This window comes from Takifugu rubripes, chromosome 21 (genome assembly GCF_901000725.2).
Source record: "Takifugu rubripes chromosome 21, fTakRub1.2, whole genome shotgun sequence".
NCBI lineage: Eukaryota > Metazoa > Chordata > Actinopteri > Tetraodontiformes > Tetraodontidae > Takifugu > Takifugu rubripes.
In genome coordinates this window covers 8,151,563-8,173,076 of record NC_042305.1, presented here as the reverse complement: position 1 = coordinate 8,173,076, position 21,514 = coordinate 8,151,563, and the positions used below count along the sequence as shown (strand labels likewise).

The window sequence follows — 21,514 nt, the reverse complement described above, 5'->3', positions numbered from 1 at the left end:
ACAACACACTAGCTTGGTATCCCACGTACCAACAGTTTAAACTTATTTATGCACTTTTATGTTAATTTTTCATCTGCACATTCCTAATGTATCAGTTGCACATTTCGTCTAGACTTATGTAAATCGTCTCAGCACTTATAGTCTAAGGCATTTAATGTACATACCTATCTGTAAAATATGTTCATACAACAACCTGTATATACTGCGCATAGTGCATTTATTATATCTGCTCTTTTTGCACTTCTGGTTAGATGCTAAACTGCATTTTGTTGCTATGTTCCTGTACATGTGCAATAACAAAAAATCTGAAGCTAATCTAATATTGTTGTGACAACTTGATATCTGTAAATCTATTGTACAAATTTGGTCAAACCTTTGCGTCTTTTGTCCTCTGCAGAATGGACCAATCATCAGCAGGGACACAGGTCGATGCTTGGAAGTGGAAATGTCCAAAGACGCTAATTTTGGTCTTCGTCTAGTCGTCCAGAGATGCTCCGGTCAGAAGTGGATGATACGAAACTGGGTAAAGCATCCCAGGCACTAAAGCCAGAGGCACCCTGGATAGAGATTTAGTCCAACTTGGATTTCACACACCGGACAGTTCAGAGACAAGACGGACTTTTAGCCATGTTAGCAGTCTTAGCGTGTGCTATTTCACGCTGTAGACTGTGCTGAGTCTCCCTCTGGCTACAGGGATTTTCTTTCGTTAAGAAGAATATTGTCAATTGAAGTGATCCATTGAGCCGTGTCTTCATGGGGACCTTACAGGACACAGGGCTGTTTGAAATGGCCCATATTTCAGAAAACCTGTGTAGAACAGCAAAACGAGCCCATGCTGGCTTGAAATTAACTGTAAAAATTGTTTGTTTGTTTTTTGTTTTTGAGTGTGTCTGCACAGATCAGCAGATACACGCGCTGTCAGTCGACCATATCAGAATGATTTACTTGGGCTCTGATTCCAGAGATTGCTTTCAGCCTTTTCTGCTGCCCTGGCCAGATAATGTAAAGGGCTTCAGAGGGGCCACCCATCGTGCTGATCAGGAGGAATCCTGCACACCACACTCGCACATCATTTCTTTTTTGGACTGTATTGCTCTCTGAATGGGAGCAATCATGTGCCTTTTTCTCTCTTCTTCTTTTATTATTTTCTTTAACTCTGACCGGGGAATGTCAGTCCCAGAAGCATGTATAAAATCAATTTTAAAAAACATTCTTGATATATGGAACAATGTATAAACCAGTCTAATGATAGTAATATATTGTACAAAGTGAAACATCAATACTCCAAGTAACAATTAGGACATTAAAATCTTTGTTTTTGATGAGCCGTGTCTGATGATTTTATCCAGCAGCATTTGTCACTTCACAAATTGCTTTTATCCTGTGAGCGTGCAACATAACGCACATTTCCTTTATTGTGGAGCCAGTTGCTAACAGCAGCACCACAGTCAGCATGTTTTTGTTGTGGCTGCACTTACAGCCACCTCCGTCCTCCTTCAGCTTTTTTGACGTGCTATGATTGTTCTCCAACGCCCACTGGAAGCAAGGTCTTTGAAAAGTAATTTTCCACTGGAGGAAAAATTCTTTACTTGTGTTAGTTTGAGAAAGCGTCTTTTGTTGTGTTTATAAAGACATTTACAACATGCAGTTGTGACATCTTAAGACATATAGGGCCTAATAAGAAACTCCAAACAACTTACTGCTTTGCAACTCAATTTATCTCCTTTATTTTATGGCTTCTAGCCTAATAAATGACAGTTTAGTTCTCGACGATGCTCACTATGGTCTGTGCATATTAAAGCAGCATCTACTGTAGTTATAAGAAAAACCTCTTTTCACTGCACTCCATGCATGGATCATCTGCTGAGTCTGCTGCTTCTAGCTTTCACCTCAGCTCTGTCTGATGTATAGAAGCTTTTTTAATCCCAATGGCAGAAAATATAAGATATGAAAAAGCTTTTTTTTCTCTTGAACACAGACAACACACATAAGTGCTGCTCCTGAAAGCACCGAATACACACTGACTCCTCCATGTGTGTCCAATTCATTTCTCTGCTCCTCTCCGTTCCAGATGAGCGGCACATTTTAGGATGCTGCAGAAAGTGAAAATTGATGTTTGCCATGATCTCACCCCATTCCAAGTATCTTTATTAATTTGCTTTCCGACTGGTTTATGCTGAGACACAACATCATGGTTCTTTTACCCTAATCATCCTGTGAGTACACCATCATCTGTGTGTCCTTTAGTTTCAGCTGTCCCGAGATAACATCTTTTTCTGGCCTGGTTTATATACTCGCTACCTACCAGTATAATGCCCAGAAATAGCCTGAACGGGGAGGTTATTATTGTAGATGTATGGGTTTCCCTAAACTTGACACCTTCAGAATGAAATTACCCCACCTGATAGAATGAATGTACTGGGCTCCGGTCCACAGAGGTTCATCTACTTTGTGGATTCAAAAGGGGACTTAACGCAAATGGTGCAAATGGGAGTCTGTTTTACCTGTACTTACACTGAATGATAAATGTCCTCAATAAATATTTGGATTTATGATTGAAACCACAAATGCATTCAAGGAAGTGCCTAAAGGGGTCAAACGTCTCTCAACTGGAATTTATGGATACACATTCATAAGGATTTTCAATAAAGCAGCAAAGCATGAAAGAGTTTATGGCTAAATAGAATGTCGTATGCATTTAACTGCATAGGGCAGAACATGTGAATGTGGGATGCAGACAGCAGTCCCCCCATGACAGGAGGTATAGGCAGAGGTCAGTGTGCATTAAAAGGTTTCACTTTCCTTCAGATCAGATGGCACTGTCAGTAAGCGATGATGCTGGCAAGGGAGGCGGGAACTGCACATTTGACAGGGAGCGGGAGACAATAAACCGTGGTGAGGGCTCAGTGGGGTTGAATGGACAAGGACACCATATCCATCTCATGTGGAGGGGGCCGTCATTCTTTCTCATTGTGATACTGACAATACTCTCTTTATGCTTGGGCCACAGCCAAGAGGTAGAGGTGACTTCATTCAAAAGATGAGTAAATGTGTGTGTGCATGCGCATGCTCATTTGTGTATCATTAGGAGACCTTGATGGTAATTACCTCCTTTGCGGGACCAACTTGATGCAGATATGAACAGGCTGTTTTTTGTATTTGTTACTTGACAAAAGCAATCAGTGCTTTATTTATCTGCAGAAAGAACCTGACAGAGACAGACGGGCTCTGCAGAGGTTTCAGTCAGGAGCATAAATGTATCCAGAGCAACAGTAATTCTGTGGGACAACCAGAGGTTCACAGGGGTTCTGCCTGCTAAAATCCATCAAATCACACAGTTGAAATAAAAATTAATAATAACTTAGACTTTTGTGACTAAGAGCAAATTATAGTTGAAGTTATAGTTTATGAGCCTTCCCTGATATAAAATGATCATCGTGCTACAATATTTCAAATCTTTGTGACACGGCGATTCATCCTGGAGTCAATGAATGCTTCTCCATATTATATTTCCCAGTTTGAAGTAACTTCCCTTCTTTTGACACAAAATAAGACTTACAAAGAATCCATTAAATGTTGGTCTGAAATGTAATTTTTAATTCACTCTTGATTGATAGCAACTCATTACCCATCCTGTTTGCAGAAAGGTGCTCTAAAGGTGCTGTTAAAATCCCCCTTTCCCCTCAGTTCCTGTTCACATGATAAGCTAAGCTTACAGCTTCCCAGCTCCGGCTCTACACAAATTTTTCCCACGTCCTTGGAGAACAAATGTAACATTCTACAAAAAGCCTCTTCGCACTTTAACCTGCATGAATTCTACATGATTATGAGCAGCTGTTGCATGCATCAGGTCATAGAATATACTTTCATTATAAAGGACATGTGCATGTTTTTACTAAAGTTACACTACTGAAATATTCTAGGGGATATAAAATATAGACACCCTGTGATGTCAGATTGGAAATGATAGTATTTTCTGTTAAAAATTAAAAAAAGAAACAGTGTGAAAGCTCATGAAGAAGTATGAGGTGGGTACTTTGGCATGAATGACTACAGTTTAAGGGGGACTTTAAATCAGACTGCTCTGGTGGTTTTGATAAGAACTACAAACCAAAGTCCTTAAAGAAAACAGCTAGATCAAACATGTGCAGAGCGACTTTCCCCTATGTCTCGGGCACCTTCGTCTGTAGGTGTGCCATTTTCTAATCGACAATAATTAATTTATTTTGTCAATACAGCAGCGGGGCGAAGGACATTGCACATGTCCATGATGTACAAGCTGATGCGATGTGAGATTGAGGAGAGCTTGTACGTGCCTGAACAGCTTGTGGATCTTATAATGAGGTCTCCAGAGATGAACTGCATAGTAGCTCCAAGATACAATTAGGCCCAGAGATGTGCTGCCTCCCAGACAGAAACACGTAGGCAGCGCAGAGGTGGCGCGCTCACATGTGGAAGTGTGTGCATGTGTGTCTACTACAATGGAATACAGGAAATTGTGGAAGTTGGTTCTGTTGTTTTCCTCTTTGTTTTCTAATGAGCACTTCATGATGCTATTATATTATGTACCTCACTTTATAGTGAGAACTGTTTGTTTTTACCAGAATATAAAGACCCGGTCTGAAGCAACTTGGAAAGCTGTTGTATGAAAAAGGAACTTCCAACACCACTATAGTGGTTCCTGGGATAAGAGGCTGGTAACTGCAGAATGTGGAGTGAATTCATCTAAAATATACACACAGAAAAAGCATTTGACTGGAGATCATCTCTCATTCCTGATGAAAGAATCCCATTTTTAGCCAATTCTGGGTTTCTCATTAAACTACAACAAACACATTAATCATTGTATCATTCTCAATTTTATTATTAATCTGCATAAACAGCACTGAGTCCTTTATTATAGTTGGGCTGAGTCTAATACAAGGTTATGAGAAGCAACTTGCAACTGCCTTCACTCCTCCACACAGATGCATTCACACCACCACCCACTATGGGGCCCAAAGGGCTGCTTTATGCTAATAAGCTCCATCAAGGTCAGCCAGGCTTTTTTCTGTTCCCACATGCCAGTGTTCTTTCCACATTGTAGACACTGATGACTTTAATGGTGCTATTTCCCAAAACAGCCCAATGACTTGAGGGGGAATGCATTACCCGCATCAACATCCAAGGTTATTTTCCTGAGAAAGGTTCCCCTCAGCCCCTGAACTCCTCTCTGCTTCATCCCAACAGAATCCCAATGTTTTCTATCCCACGTGCCCTCGTAAGTTTGTGAAAGATGCATTAAATTACATGGATTTACTCGAAAGCGTATGTCCATTTTTTAAATCCAAAATGTTAGTCTTGGTAACTTGTATCACACTTAATCACATTTTAGAAATATCTGGTTATGGAGTAAAAGAAATAGCATTTAAACATTAGCAGTAATTTACACCTGTAGTAACAACCTGATAAAAGGTAAAGTGATGCCGGATCATCAGTCCTGAGAAATAATCATTTTTAATGCCATTGTTCGTGTAGGAAGGACACTTGAATGAACTTGACTGGCTGTCAGACAGGGCAAAAGACTGTTTTAATGAGGCCAAACAGACTTGATCAAAAAGTACAGAAATGCAGATACAACTGATTTTGATGGCTGCAATGAAATAGTGGAGCCACAGCAAATCATTTGTTTTTTGTGGGTGACTATATACCTATAGTATATAGGAGGATGGAGGATAATATAGTTTGCTATGGCATGCAAATTTGACAAAGTTTAGTAAAAGTAACAATGTAATATGCTGCTAAACACAATGTACACTTATGTGTACAGAGGGACTGAAAAAACCTCTTAAGACCCGAGCTCTTGTTTGATATGCAATTTTTATTTCTCTTTGCTATTTGGACTTATTGGAACCTGATATGTATAAAAACTAAGCATCATCTTTTGACATGATGTAGTTTTAGAGAAAAATGATGGCCGCATATGTGTACACTCGTTTTGAATTTCCATAAAGCACAATAAAGTCAATTATAAACTTTTTGTGTAAAAGAATGAAAAACTCTTCATTTGAATCCTGAATACAGGTTAGACTATAATGACTGCTTTTGCATGTATTAATAACACATACAGACATATTTTTGAACATGTTTTAAACATCACAGCCCAAAAAACAAAATGAAAAAACATGTTTGCCCCTTTTGGACAGTCACAGCTACAATATGGCTCATTAGAAACAATGCTAACTGTTGCAGATAGATGTCATATGTCTGTAACAAAATATAAAACATTCAAAGTATTTAGTGCCCTTTTCTTTAGGAACATGTCCACATCTATGTGTGAAATGCTGCGTAACAGTTGCGCTCAGTTTGCAAGCACAAGAACACCTTGCAGGTCACAGTGTAACAGTGAACAAAAAATGCTGTGCAACAAAAAACAAAACAAAATAACATTTTTGCCCCCTTTAGACAGTCACAGCTACGATATGGCTAATTAGAAATGCTGCAAATAATTGCAGATAGACGTCACATGCCTGTAACAAAAAAATAAAACATTCAAGGCATTTGGCATTGGCTATGTATGCCCTTTTATATTAGGAACATGTCCACATTTATGTGTGAAATGCTGCGTAACAGTTGAGCTCAGTTTGCAAGCACAAGAACACCTTGCAGGTCACACAACGCACTCGGGTTCTCCCTGTGCAGCCTGCTGCTCTGCATCGTGCTGCATTCTTCAGGCTGATCATCTCTGGGAGATGTGCATTAGCCCTCCTGCGGACAGAGACATGGGGCACTGCCATCACTGGACGTCTTTTCCCTTGTGTTGAATCATCTTCTCCCTCTGACAGCTCTGGAAAGTCTGCATCATCTTCTTGACTGTACTGCTGGGCCAAGAAGGTCCTGGCCACTTCCATACGAAACTCCAGGAACTGCATGATGCTCTGGTGGTGCATCTCACGTTGTCAGGTCTTTGCGGTAGAGTAGCCAGCTGTTGGCTAAAGCCAGATCTGTAAAGTGCATTAGCATTCTCATTGTCCACTTCTTAGTACGAGTGCTCATGCAATAGTAACTGATCATTCTATCAATCAAGTCAACTCCACCCATCTTGAGGTACTCACGGACAATGCTGGGTCGTGACACATATTTTTTCTGTATCTTGTCCCAGCGCTGGCAGGTGTCTTCAGGTTGTGTACCATGAACAGCAGACATCATCAGAACTGGTTTCTTGTCAAACCACTTCACTACACACAACTTTCCATCTTCAGTGGAAACTTCTGTTGAAGTACCTCTTCCTGCATTTTGCATGCTTTTGTCAGTAGGTAACTTCTGCAATGCTGCAGTTCTTCATTACTGTACCAGTCATGTACAGCTCCTTCTTCATCATTTACTCCGCACCTTGGATGCTTGTGAAGAGCCGGTCACAATACACTTTTGTGCCACGATGCAGAGTTCGACACAGACGAGCCATGGATAAGCTTTCCAAACTCAGACCCTCTGGTTCTTCGACCTGCTCACGCAATGCACCTGAACCTTGATACAGATCAAAGTCCAGCACAATGCCATCTGTTGTAGCACAAATAAAGTTCTTTATGCCAACAGGGTTCAGCTTCATTGGCAAATACTGCCTACATGGACAGGCTCCTGTGAAAGGAACCATCTTGTGAGTGTCAGTTTCAATTCAGTTCAACTTCAAAGGAAAGATGTTGTATTGTTGTTACGCGCCTATCTTAAAACACTGTGCACAGCTGTTGCTCATACCTTGGTTTTAGATGGTTGAAGGTGTTTAAGATGGAGGCAAACAGGTGAGTAGGCCACAAGCAGGTAAGTAGCATGTAGGCAGAGGGAGAAATGGCAGGCAGGCAAGCAAGCAGAGGGGGAAAATGACATGCAGGCAAGCAGGTGGCACACAGTGGTATAAATCCAAATTGTTTGTATTCCAAAATAAGGCTAAATAATCCAAATAAAATGGCTCAACAAAAAAGGTTTGAATAAGTAAATTTAAGTGTTCATTTTCTAAGTTCAAAGGTTACCAGGTTTAAGCGGTAAAAAACTATATCACCACTAACCATTCCTTTGTTTAACTGAGAACTGACTGCCAAGGGAGGGGCAGCCATCTTTACTTGGTCATGTGACCAAAGCCTGTGTCAAAATAAAAGCACGTGGCCTGAGGCCAATAAATCTTATCCCAAATAAACATCTAAACTAAGGAAACTAAATTGGCTCTAACACATCTGCTCATCGATTGATACGCATTCAGGCCGAGTCTGAGACCTGCAGCATTGCAAAATCCGATCCAGAAAAGGTCGCACCTTCCAGAATTTGTCACTCTTCCTCAGGTCTTCTGGCACATCATCATCAATCAGGACTTTTAGAGATTGCCTCAGTTTGAAGAATCTGTCACGAGTGAATCTGTCAGTGATAGAAGTGAATCTCAGGGATTTGGACCAGTACATCCTCATTTTTGGGTATGGGACACAGGACATCAGAATACAGGCACCAAAAAAATGGTAAACCTCATCTACTGATGTTTTGAGTAGGTCCCCACTCCTACTCAGTGACACAGCGTTAGTACAATCTGCTATAGTTTTCATTAAATCTCTATCTATAAACTGTTCAAAATAGTTCAGTGGGGTCCAGCCATTTCTATCATGCTCAGTTTCGTCCTCATTTTCGAACTCTGCAAGGTTTGGTATCAATAGAGTTGCTCTCCAGCGCATTCCACGTCCTGCACAACCAGAATCAAAATACAAATCAAGCTTATTGCGAAGTAAGTTACACAAGCAATTCACTGAGGTCTATTGGTGCATAACATAGTTGAATCTGAGTGGATATTTATATGAAATTTTATGATTTGCCTTCAAGGCATGCCAAAATAAGAACCATTATTATTATTACCTTTATTGGATTGTCCCTGAGGGCTTGGTCCTGGTGTTGGCTCTTCTGGGCCATCATTTGAGCCATCAGCCTCAATCTGCCGAGTTTGACTGATCTGGCAGCGCCATAGTCTGAACCTGTACCTGTCCCTGAATCTGTCAACAAGTGTTGTAAATTGGCATTTCGCTACAAACATTGAATGGTGCTGTACCATTATGCATTCCTCTAAAACATTTACTTAGCCCTGAAGCCCTAAAATAAACAATTATCCACTAAGTCTTGGCTAACCATTATCTTCACCACGGAGACGTTTACGTCCCCTGCTCTGCTCAGTGGGCTGTGGAATGGGGTCCTAATCACCACTACTCTCATCCTCACTGCTGTTTTGCTCCTGAGGTGGGGGTTGATAATTGGCATCCAGGATGGCATCATCATTGTCAGACAAATTTTCTAAATCTGACATGTCTCCATCCATTGCACTGAGTAACTCCAGTGCTCTTTGCAGAGAAAAACGCTCTGGAAATAAAATAATGGAAAAAAAAAAAAATCAAATACAATTTATGTATGTATTTATGTATTCAATTGTTTATTTATCTCACTAGGACAACATACAGCTTTTTAGCTGCACCAGAGTTAGCTATAAACTAATTTCCATTTGCTGTCCCTCGGCATAAATTAAAATGGGTGACTCTATACCGACTATTTGGTTAAAAAAAAACAAAAAAAAAAAACACACAGGCAATAAAAGAAAACATACCTGTCATTTGTATTCACAAGTCTATATTTGTGGAAACACTACGGTGTAAAATAGTATTTTAGCCCATTATATCAGGAAAAGTTGATTTGGGCTTAAATATAAAAGCTATGGGGAGCTTTGAGTGATGTGTATGATGATAAAAACACAGGGTGCAGAGATCTGAAGGTCAGCTTATTGGGACTGGTTTTCCTGTCCCAAACCTAAAACCCTGTCATTGTGGTTTTGGATTTATTGACTCAATGGTTCAAAACCTCTGGAAAAATGGAAGTGGTGTCATTTCATATCTGCTACCAAACAAGGCAGTCATGTCCTCTACAGATGTCAGGATCTTCCAGCCCCTTTGGCCAAACTCTCCCCACCACCCTTACTGTTGACCTGTTGACTCTTTGGCTACTATCACTCAGCTGGCTGCTCCCAAATTAATTTTATGCTGACACATTAATCAAGCTATCTTTACACCTCAAGGGCATCCATGTCAGCGTGTGCAGAGATCTGTCACACTTGCATTTCTGTACAGGATGAGAAGGACATGATTTTTCTCTGTTGTTCATAGGGAAGCCTACAGAAGCAAAAACTAAATTAACACTGCAACATTATTATTTGTGAGAGACTGGCCACACAAAAGAATGGGAGAATGACTTTTCACGCTGGACTCACATCACTATCTATTGCTGGAACCACAGTTAATTTACTATATGAAACTCTGTGCCAATTGCTGACTCAACAAAAGAACGAAAATGAAATGAAGTAGCTGATAGAGAGGATTTAAGAAAATTATGAACATCCCTCATTTTCTTAATGGATTGATTTTTTTTCCTTAATTTTTTTTAGCCAAATGTGAAAACAATCAGTTTGGAAGTCTTTGTAAAACTCTACTTTTATACCCGAAATAAAGATCCCAGGGCAGATTAATGGGACAGTAATGGATGTGATTATTTCTCATACAGTATTCCATCATAAGCACTATCAACTACAATACGGGATACATTTCTGTGGGTTTCTTAGATTGATCAGGAATGGAAATTTAATGTAATAATTGAATCTTTTTATTATAGATAGAATGAGGGTGAATGTAGGTTACATTTCCACAAATCACACTGATAGCCAATGTGAAACATGGGCAATTGCACTTTCACTAGATGTTGAAACAATCCAACTGCAAATTATATTGAGAGATTCTCTGAAGGCACAGTGAGAGAAAAGCGTTGCAGATGTAAATTTAATGCTCTTTTGTGTATCTTGAAATCAGAACATTATTCATAGCTATTATACTGAAACCAATCTGGGAGGTGGAAATAGAAAAAGTAACCCCACAATAACCTTCACCCATCCTATTAACCCAACACCTTTGAGCCAATCAGCATGTGGGCTGCATTCACGGATGCTATCCCTTTACTTTGCTTGATCATCAGCAAAAACCTACCCCAAGTAGGTCATGTAGAGGTGGTGCAGGGACAAAGGAGGGTAATTAAATTATCAGTAAAGTTCTGCTGTAGTTTGCTGTTTTGTCTGCACCCTCACTGTTCACCATTCAAAGCTTGAAAAACAATGGTCCTCAAGGTACAGCAGTGGCAGCAAGATTCATACAGATATCCTGCATATGGGCTTTCAATATGTGTTAAATGGACAATCTGACAATCAACATTGTACAAGGAGAAATGTGAGTTTTGTTCTTTTTTTTCTTTTCAGGACCAAAAATGTTTATTTTCATGTAATATCTGAATCTGACAACGACAGTCCTCTAATGTTTTGAAAGACCATTGGCAACCACAATGAATAAAAAGCTGTTTTTCAGACACAATAGATATTTTGTGTTCTTCTTAAATAACCTTTACTGTCAGTGTGTGAATCATTGTATTCAGTGGCCTTAAAGTCGACAGCTGGTTATCAGTGTTACAGTATATATTAATTAATCAGGCACAATGAAGTTTTTCTTGATAATTAGGAAAACTAATCAACCAAGGACTAGATGGACTGGAGTCTTTCAGCATGTAGAGTTGGGGTTTTCTTTGTTTAATTTAACTTATTTGATAACTTGCAATGTAATTTGTACACCTACATGAAGCCTTCATTGGATACATTTTGATTCCATATATATTTTTAACCTTAAGATATGTACTGACGGATAAAACTATGATGGACCAAGGAAGAGCTGATTTGCTGATTTTCTGGATTCTAGAGGGACTTTGATCTTCCAAATATCAAAGTCAAGGGACTTAGGTCATAGATTCAGATTCAGATTCAGATCCTTTATTGTCCCACACGGGGAAATTTACAGTGCAACAACAGCAACAAGAGCACTCAGGGGAAAAAATAAGATAGAATCAAATGGAATATACAAAGAGGGTGGATATTTACAATAATCCAGATAGAGCAAGCTTTGTTATGCAACCTTGTATCACTGCTGCCTATACATTAGGGAATTACCAACTTACTTTTTCAGCCGGAAAGGGAATTACCAACTGCATCATTTGAATCGAAAGCGGGTAAGGACTTCATCGTGACGCAGGATGGACGACATGCAAGTGGCCTTTTGCCCGTTTTGTGGCAAACATTTGAACAGATTGACGCCGTTTTGTGTTGCCTGTGGTCGGTCTTTGGCGTTTTTAAATGCTGCAGCCCAGACTGAAGAACCAGCCGTACCGGGGACGTCTCAACAGCCTGTTAATGCTAAGCAAAGTTAGTGTATCATAACCGTCGCTATCTGAAGTACGTACAACGTGAATCAGCTGTACCATTGGTTAGCGGCTGCTAACTTTCTGTAAACTTGACTTTAATTTCAGCAGAAAAACATTTACCGTCATATAAGCAGTTCCTGGACTACAGAAATTCAAAATCCAAGGAGCGTCAGTCTTATAACTACGGGGGAAGACATCGGGCTAAAGAGAGAAAATACGTGCAGGTCTGTTGTACTGACTGTATTATCAATACTCGACTGTCTGACTCGGGGTAGCTCAAAAATCGATCTATGTAAGAGAACTTTGACACAGGAATCTGTGCATAGATTTTAAAGCATGTAGCACTCGTGCAAGATGAGACGCTTTGCTGAAGCAACTCGGCAAGACAGTGCAACTACTGTATCTGGAGTGTAGTTTCCAGTCATGTTCGGCTAACTATGAAACTGTGTTGACATAAATTAGAACATGGAGGGAAATGTCACCTCAATGTTCTCCATAATTAATGGGAAGTACTGGTGTATGTATAAGCTTTTGTGTTACTTTTTATAGTACATGAAATTAACCGTACCTTTTTCATTTTTTAGACAAACATTGGAACGATGGTGCGACATGAGACTTTTCTAAAACCTCTAAGAGGGAGATCACTCCCGTTATTTGTTGACCCGGATATAGAAGCACCTGACATCCTAAAAAAAGCGGTCCAGAAGATGAGGACATTCAACCAGGACACACCAGAAGGGACTTATGACCTTTTGTATCCAGACTGCTCTGAGGTGATGCATGTGCCTGGGTCAGAAAGGCCATTCAAATTGGCAGAATATAATAAAGAATTTGGGAGGCCATATTGCAGGATCACCTTTTTTATTTGCCTTGAACAGCATTTTAAAGGAGGTTAGTGGATCGCATGATGCAATAATTCTATCTATTTTAGAAGCTGCATTAAAGGATATATCACCATTAGCTACATGATCTGTGGATTTTTTTTGTTTTTACAGCAGTGGAATCAGATTCTGATTCTGAAATTGTCCTCACTTCAAGGAGCTCAGCTGAATTCAATCAAGCTGACACTGTGGTAAGCCATTATTTTCTATTATATACAAATGAATAAATGTATTTATCAATGACAAAACTGACAACCTTCCAGTATTAATATATACTGTACATGATGAGGGACGCGTTATGGAAGCTGAGACTAATTGTTGATAAATTTGTGTTTCCTGTCAGGTTTTTGAACCACAAAACCAAAGTACTCCGCAAAACATACCGGAACATGAAAGGTCAGTGCATTTTTGGCACCCAGCCTTTGCCAAAGAGGGAGTCAGACATTTAATGAGAGGTCCTTTCTAGTGGCAGTCAAGCACTAGGAATCTTGCCTGAAGGACAGAAATAAATAATGTAATAATTTTGTCATTTTAATCATGTTTCAGAGATGCACCAGGACATTCAGCAACTATTCAGCCTGGTCAGGAATTTGGGCCGACTGTGGCAGCTGGAAATTCCTTACTTCCATTGTTGTTATTTCATACGTGTTCATTTGTTTTTCAGATAGTAATATCTGATGCTGAAGATACAGCACAGTGTCTCCCAAAGCACATTACCATGTATATCTACCTGAACATTTTTTCTTTGCAGAAGGCGAGGCTGCTGTGTCTGTGGAAGACGTTTTGATGTTTGCCACAGGGCTGACGTCACTTCCTCCTTCTGGGTTGGAACCGTTGCCAAAACTTGAGTTCCTGGATGGCTCTCCATTCCCAATGTCAAATACTTGTTCTAACTTGTTGAAATTACCACTCCTGGATTCCTACAGTGTGTTTAAGGCACAAATGGACTTTGGAATTCAGAATAGTCCAGGATTTGGCTGTTTATGAGCCATATTGGACTCAAAAATGTTTATTGTTATGCCGTTGTCATTGGTGCACCTAAAGGTGCAGTTGCAAGTGTTTTGATGTCAAAGTAAGAGGCTGTTAAAGTGATGTTAAAGATGTGTTTTGTTGCAAGTGTTTTGATGTTAAAGTAAGAGGCTGTTTTGTTTTTTGTTTTATTTGGGGGGGGGGGGGGGGGGGGGGTCATCATTCTGAAACTGTGTTCTGTTCATGAAACAGTAGTTCACGATTTTATCTATTAAACAAAAAAGGAAATCCATGCTCATTACTACGCATTATGTTTATTCATATTTCCCACTTTAAAATAATGATGCTGCAGGTGACAAATTAAGACACTTTGTGTACAAGTTACACCTTTATAATGTCTTTCCAACTCATAGCTGAATAATTTCTTTTAGTTTCAGATACAGCTCTGTTGCAGACTGCCAGTACTCTGCCTTCTGTAAATGATTGCTCTGCATGGCAAAGTCCAGGTACTCCTGCATGTTTGCATCCCCACATGGAGCTCTTGTCAGGTGAGCCTCAGGAAAAGCATCCAGTTGAGTCTGTTCGATTTGAAATCCACAGTCTCTGGAGTCAAACCTATGTTACACAGAAGATATCATTACATTTATTTGAAAAACAGACATACTGCAGACAATCTACCATCAAATATTACCGGTGTGGTAAGTAGTAGAGCTCATTGGGCACTCCTCCTGGACATGATGCTGTTTTGGAGGGCCGGATCCTGTGGCTGTTCCACAATCCAACACACTCGTCCAAGTCCTTCTGAATGACATCACTAAAGCAGTATCTCAGTAGACACTGATGCTCATGACTCCCGTTGACTCCCATCCAGAACTGACTCCTATGGAAATTGGTAAAATAAATGATCATTCTAAGCATATACATATGTATAAGTGAATGAGTGAAATAGAAGGTAAATTACTTGATGAAGGCCATTTACCTCCCCTTTCTGAATATGGAGCACCAGGACTCAATCCTCTGGTTATTTGTGGATGAGCCATACATGTGGCTGGACGGTCCAGAGTAGTAGTCTCTGTGGTGGTGGCGTAGGGTGCACTGAATTGCAGCCATGATTCCGTTCTCCGTGCCGCAATCAGTCCTCAATCTCATGGGAATGAGAGAGAGGTTTCGCACGCATGACAGAAAATAGTGGCCGATCACACTTGACTGATCCTCCAGGACTGTAATAGGCAGCTTTCATGTTTATACAAGAAACATGTAGTCAAAGGACAAGCCATCTACACTTTCGTTAACAATTCAAAGCTATAATGCCTTTGATGTTATAATGCCTCTCATTTTAGTCATTCATACAAGCATAAACCAGTCAAGCAGAAATTTAACTACACGCAATACTGTAGAAGCAAACTATAATAGTCACAGCTACTGTTAAAAATGATGAGCTCTTCAAGAAAACGTATTGAGACATTGACAGTGGACAATTTCAGGTCATCTGTCAAAACCCTTTTTGAAAAAATTACAGAAGAACAATGGAACTTGATTATATCTGGTTGCACTGATTTAAAAACAAGAATCCTGCTGGCCGAGTTCCTTTTGGACATTATGACTTTAACTACAGCCAGCTTGTTGGCAGAAATCAAATTAAATCCCAAACGTAGGGCAAGTATTGTTTCCAGTATGAATGAATCATTTCCCAGGAGTTTCTCTGAGGCTCTGGCCATTCCAGATCAAGCTGAAGATGAAACATTAAGAAGCTTGTCTGAAATGATTCAGACAGAGGTTGGAAAAAACCTGGAAGCTATCCTTTCCAAGAATAAGGAGCGGGTCACTCCTTTCTTTGGATTGGATTCCATGATAAGTTATGCCTCTGGACTTTTGAAGAGGTTTGGGAAGAAAATGAAGAAATCTTTTGTGCCAAAAAAGCACAAACAAGAATGTAAAGTTCAACATGAGGAATATGGAAGGGTCCTAAGTGGCAGTGATAGACCACCAAAAGGTATACAAGAAATACTGGAAGAAGAGTTGAATGAAATTGTTAGTCCTATGTTGGAGCATGTACCTGCCACAGAATATGAGAAGGTGTGGAATGACACTGCTCTAGAAATTAGTGTCCTCTCAGGTGACCTCCTCAAGTCACATGACAAAACCCAGGACAAAAAGAAATTGAGGAAAATAAGGTGCAAGGTGAGAAATTTCTTTACGAAATGTTTTCTTAACATCTGGATTCACCACCTAATTGATCAACTAAAGAGGAAGCACTGCCCCAGCAAGAAGGCGGAGAGCACCGAGTCCGTTAAGGAGCTGATAGATAACATTGAGTCTTGGCTTCATAGTAAAAATGAGACATCCATAGTTCTTGCACTTGACCATGTTTCCAACACTAATAACTTGGTTTTTACTGAAAAACTATTTCAACTTCTGAACAAATACTGGCAGGAAAATATACAAAAAGCTGATGGCCGAAGTAAGGGTCTTCCAAAATCCCAATATGAATTACATGCAGACATATGGAGGAAATCTTGGACATGTCAAGTAATGATGAACTGGTTCCTGAAAACTGTGCTGACACAGCTCGTTGAAAGTGTTAACCTCCCAGCCCGGAAAACCACAACACAGCCAGAAGTTGTGCCTTTGGATCATACTGAAAGAACACACGATGCCCGTTACACAGCAAACCAAGTATACATCAGGTTTTTAATTGAGAAGATAGTACACCACCTATACCAAGATGCAAAGATGGTACCCAACTACAACATTGATTTAGTCGATCACATGTTTCAGAAAGTCTGCAGTGAACTCCAGGATGTCGAGTGTCATATCACAGCCAACTCATTCAAGAGACTGGATGAGACAATCCACAAGAGCTTGTGCAAACAGTTGGGCACAATAGATGAGATCATGCAGTTATGGACTGATTGCTGTGATACAACGGTTCCACGTTGCATTACATCCATAGCCAAGAGTCTTCTGAAGGAACCGACCAAAAATTTGAACTATTTGGACAAGATCTTCTCTGCAGTGAAGCATTTCTTCAGCAAGCGCTAGAGGTCTCAAGCATATCTATAGATGTTCAATTATTCACATTACAGAATAATAAGTTGATTAAATGTGTCAAAAGCCAAATAAAAATCACCCTTTTAACAAGACACAAACACCTTTTCAATTTCACACCCACTGTTTCCACTCTGTACGATTGGGATTGAGGGAGGTGTAGGCGGATGAAAGTGGGGTGCTAAATGGCAGCCATTCCCTTTGTCTAACTACATTTTTATCTGCCCAAAAATGTTAAATGCACAGAAATTTAGGGATTTACAGGAGTTTTGCAGTGGAGGTTCACTGCATCACATAAATATGAAACTCTACTTTCTCCAACCCCATTCCAGACAGGAAGCTGCCAGCAGTTTGGAGGGAGAGCAGTGGGGGTCCCCGGGGTACCTGTGTGCCCTGGAGCAGTGGCAGAAATTACTCCTGTTCGTGGAAAATAGCATTGGGCCTGGGGTACCCATACGTCATGGGGGGTTGTTGGACCCTGTACTCTAGAGTGCCCACAAAAACTGACCATTTAGGATCCGACTATTTGTTTCTTTTCTTTTCTGTGTGTTTGCGGATATGTGTGTTGTTGGTATTTGAGTGCACCTGTGTGTGTTGCGAGTGGTTATGAGTTTGTATGAGTTGGCTCTCTCGGGTGTTGCACGTCGGGGTTGCTTTCAGGTTGGGTCCTCTTTTTCTCACTGGGCTTGGTGGATGGCAGGTGCTTTGGCCTCTCTGGAGGGTGGTTGGCCATAGTCGGGTAGGTGTGTACCCTTGGCTTTGTGATGACTTTCGTGTGGATATCCCGATGTATAGTGTGCCTGGCTTCCGGTGGGGTTAGGAATGTGCTGTTCCTGATCATCTGATGCTTCTTCCATTTTCTGTGGAGCCCCATTGCCAGTTCTTGACTGTTCTGTCTGCACCCTCACTGTCCACCATTCAGAGCTTGAAGAACAATTGTCCTCAAGGTACAGCAGTGGCAGTAAGATTCATACAGATATCCTGCATATGGGCTTTCAATAGGTGTTATACGGACAATCTGACAATCAACATTGTACAAGGAGAAATGTGAGTTTTGTTCTTTTTTTTCTTTTCAGGACCAAAAACGTTTATTTTCATGTAACATCTGAATCTGACAACGCGGGTCCTCTAATGTTTTGAAAGACCATTGGCCACCACAATGAATATCTGACCAAGCTGTTTTTTACACTTTTACAAGCGGATGAAACAAATTTACAAATGACGAAACACTTTTACAAGCGGCTGAACAAATTTACAAATAACTTTTTCTTCCGGAAAGGGAATTACCGACCCTTGGTACGGTTGGGCCAATGGATGCGTTCCGTCGGTACAGTTGGTAATACCCTTTCCGGCAGAAAAAGGAGCCGGCACAAAACAAATTTACAAGTTACTTTTCAGCCGGAATGGGAATTACCAACTTACTTTTTCAGCCGGAAAGGGAATTACCAACTGCATCATTTTAATCGAAAGCGGGTAAGGACTTCATTGTGACGCAGGATGGACGACATGCAAGTGGCCTTTTGCCCGTTTTGTGGCAAACATTTGAACAGATTGACGCCGTTTTGTGTTGCCTGTGGTCGGTCTTTGGCGTTTTTAAATGCTGCAGCCCAGACTGAAGAACCAGACGTACCGGGGACGTCTCAACAGCCTGTTAATGCTAAGCAAAGTTAGTGTAGCATAACCGTCGCTATCTGAAGTACGTACAACGTGAATCAGCTGTACCATTGGTTAGCGGCTGCTAACTTTCTGTAAACTTGACTTTAATTTCAGCAGAAAAACATTTACCGTCATATAAGCAGTTCCTGGACTACAGAAATTCAAAATCCAAGGAGCGTCAGTCTTATAACTACGGGGGAAGACATCGGGCTAAAGAGAGAAAACACGTGCAGGTCTGTTGTACTGACTGTATTATCAATACTCGACTGTCTGACTCGGGGTAGCTCAAAAATCGATCTATGTAAGAGAACTTTGACACAGGAATCTGTGCATAGATTTTAAAGCATGTAGCACTCGTGCAAGATGAGACGCTTTGCTGAAGCAACTCGGCAAGACAGTGCAACTACTGTATCTGGAGTGTAGTTTCCAGTCATGTTCGGCTAACTATGAAACTGTGTTGACATAAATTAGAACATGGAGGGAAATGTCACCTCCATGTTCTCCATAATTAATGGGAAGTACTGGTGTATGTATAAGCTTTTGTGTTACTTTTTATAGTACATGAAATTAACCGTACCTTTTTCATTTTTTAGATAAACATTGGAACAATGGTGCGACATGAGACTTTTCTAAAACCTCTAAGAGGGAGAACACTCCCGTTATTTGTTGACCCAGATATAGAAGCACCTGACATCCTAAAAAAAGCAGTCCAGAAGATGAGGACATTCAACCAGGACACACCAGAAAGGACTTATGACCTTTTGTATCCAGACTGCTCTGAGGTGATGCATGTGCCTGGGTCAGAAAGGCCATTCAAATTGGCAGAATATAATAAAGAATTTGGGAGGCCATATTGCAGGATCACCTTTTTTATTTGCCTTGAACAGCATTTTAAAGGAGGTTAGTGGATCGCATGATGCAATAATTTTATCTATTTTAGATGCTGCACTGAAGGATATATCACCATTAGCTACATGATCTGTGGAATTTTCTTGTTTTTACAGCAGTGTTGTTGAGAATTTGCAACACACTGCAGTGTAAGAACTTCTGACTGGCATTCCAGTTTTTTTGTTGTGAAGTATTGCTGGTATTTAATTAATTCTGCTAAAAGGGTTCATTGTGTGTTGATACCCATTAATTAAATCATTTTCTGTCATTACAGGGAGGAGATGAGCATTACACTGCCCGACATTGTGGCAAACTTGTCACTACCTATTGATCACAAAAGGGTCAGCAGGTTCAACATCTCAAGGGCTAATGTTTGGGATGGAGCAGTCAGAGGTTTCAAGCGTCCAACATACTGTATACTGAAAACTGTGACATGCTGGTGAGATTCACTGATGATGCTAGTGTTTTTGAGGAGGGAATTGACACAGGTGGTCCCAGAAGAGAATTCTTTACTCTGCTTATGAAACACCTGAAAGACTGGCCCATTTTTGATGGATCCGATGGACATCGGTTCTTGGTCTACAATGCAAAGGGTATGCATAGGGTTAGATGTGCGCTACACTAATTAAATATATATAAATCACATTGCATTTGCTTCTTTTCCTCGATGTCTTCAAGTGTATATATGTTTTAATTTTGCAATATGAATTCCTTTGCAGCTGTTAGGGAGGATGAATATTTCATGGCAGGAAAGATGATAGCTTTGTCAGTTGTGCATGGAGGTCCAGGGCCCCATTTCCTGTCAGAAGATCTTGTACAGTATCTTGCTGGCCGGCCTTCATTCAATTCAACAGTTAATGCAATAACTGATGAGGAAATAAGGAAAGTTTTGCAAGAGGTGAGAATAGCATGAAGCACAGTTTGGTAGAACACACCATGGTTACATCATGTCAGCATGTCAGTGAATAAAAATATGGAAGGATATCCAAATATTTATTGTGATGTTTCTCTTTTTTGGTCTTTAAGATTGAGAATGCTGCTTCATTGGATGCTCTGCAAGAATGCATCATGAGACACAGCACAGTGTCTCCCAAAGCACATTACCATGTATATCTACCTGAACATTTTTTCTTTGCAGAAGGCAAGGCTGCTGTGTCTGTGGAAGACGTTTTGATGTTTGCCACATCACTTCCTCCTTCTGGGTTGGAACCGTTGCCAAAAATTGAGTTCCTGGATGGCTCTCCATTCCCAATGTCAAATACTTGTTCTAACTTGTTGAAATTACCACTCCTGGATTCCTACAGTGTGTTTAAGGCACAAATGGACTTTGGAATTCAGAATAGTCCAGGATTTGGCTGTGTATGAGCCATATTGGACTCAAAAATGTTTATTGTTATGCCGTTGTCATTGGTGCACCTAAAGATGCAGTTGCAAGTGTTTTGATGTTAAAGTAAGAGGCTGTTAAAGTGATGTTAAAGATGTGTTTTGTTGCAAGTGTTTGATATTAAAGTAAGAGGCTGTTTTGTTTTTTGTTTTAATTGGGGGGGGGGGGGTCATCATTCTGAAACTGTGTTCTGTTCATGAAACAGTAGTTCACGATTTTATCTATTAAACAAAAAAGGAAATCCATGCTCATTACTACGCATTATGTTTATTCATATTTCCCACTTTAAAATAATGATGCTGCAGGTGACAAATTAAGACACTTTGTGTACAAGTTACACCTTTATAATGTCTTTCCAACTCATAGCTGAATAATTTCTTTTAGTTTCAGATACAGCTCTGTT

At 40.3% G+C, this 21,514-nt stretch overlaps 3 protein-coding genes and 2 long non-coding RNA genes across 5 annotated transcripts in view; 4 read left to right on the top strand and 1 right to left on the bottom strand.

The window, feature by feature from the left end:
- The window catches only part of galnt9 (polypeptide N-acetylgalactosaminyltransferase 9), a 53,374-nt gene extending 52,049 nt beyond the window's left edge, over window positions 1–1,325 (top strand). The window contains exon 11 of the mRNA XM_003974548.2: window positions 398–1,325. Within this exon, the coding sequence (XP_003974597.1) occupies window positions 398–544 (147 nt within the window). The 3' untranslated portion in view covers window positions 545–1,325. The remainder of the gene's footprint in view (window positions 1–397) is intronic.
- Window positions 1,326–5,571: 4,246 nt separating this feature from the next.
- LOC115247695 (uncharacterized) lies at window positions 5,572–9,319 on the bottom strand. Its single transcript, XR_003886788.1, has 3 exons — window positions 8,872–9,319; window positions 7,095–8,701; window positions 5,572–6,983 (listed from the first exon to the last, which is right to left on the bottom strand). It is a non-coding gene; the product is annotated as an uncharacterized lncRNA (long non-coding RNA).
- A 2,427-nt stretch (window positions 9,320–11,746) lies between these two features.
- LOC115247530 (uncharacterized) lies at window positions 11,747–13,953 on the top strand. Its single transcript, XM_029829544.1, has 6 exons — window positions 11,747–12,286; window positions 12,391–12,509; window positions 12,870–13,176; window positions 13,281–13,357; window positions 13,510–13,562; window positions 13,713–13,953. The coding sequence occupies exons 1-6, from the start codon at window positions 12,118–12,120 to the stop codon at window positions 13,951–13,953; spliced, it is 966 nt and encodes a 321-aa protein (XP_029685404.1). The 5' UTR covers window positions 11,747–12,117.
- A 4,588-nt stretch (window positions 13,954–18,541) lies between these two features.
- LOC115247696 (uncharacterized) lies at window positions 18,542–19,997 on the top strand. Its single transcript, XR_003886789.1, has 3 exons — window positions 18,542–18,849; window positions 18,954–19,072; window positions 19,433–19,997. It is a non-coding gene; the product is annotated as an uncharacterized lncRNA (long non-coding RNA).
- Window positions 19,998–20,040: 43 nt separating this feature from the next.
- Window positions 20,041–21,237, top strand: LOC115247694 (G2/M phase-specific E3 ubiquitin-protein ligase-like). Its single transcript, XM_029830286.1, has 3 exons — window positions 20,041–20,320; window positions 20,447–20,625; window positions 20,866–21,237. Exons 1-3 carry the CDS (start codon window positions 20,161–20,163, stop codon window positions 20,899–20,901), a joined length of 375 nt encoding a protein of 124 aa, XP_029686146.1. The 5' UTR covers window positions 20,041–20,160; the 3' UTR covers window positions 20,902–21,237.
- Window positions 21,238–21,514: the final 277 nt, after the last annotated feature.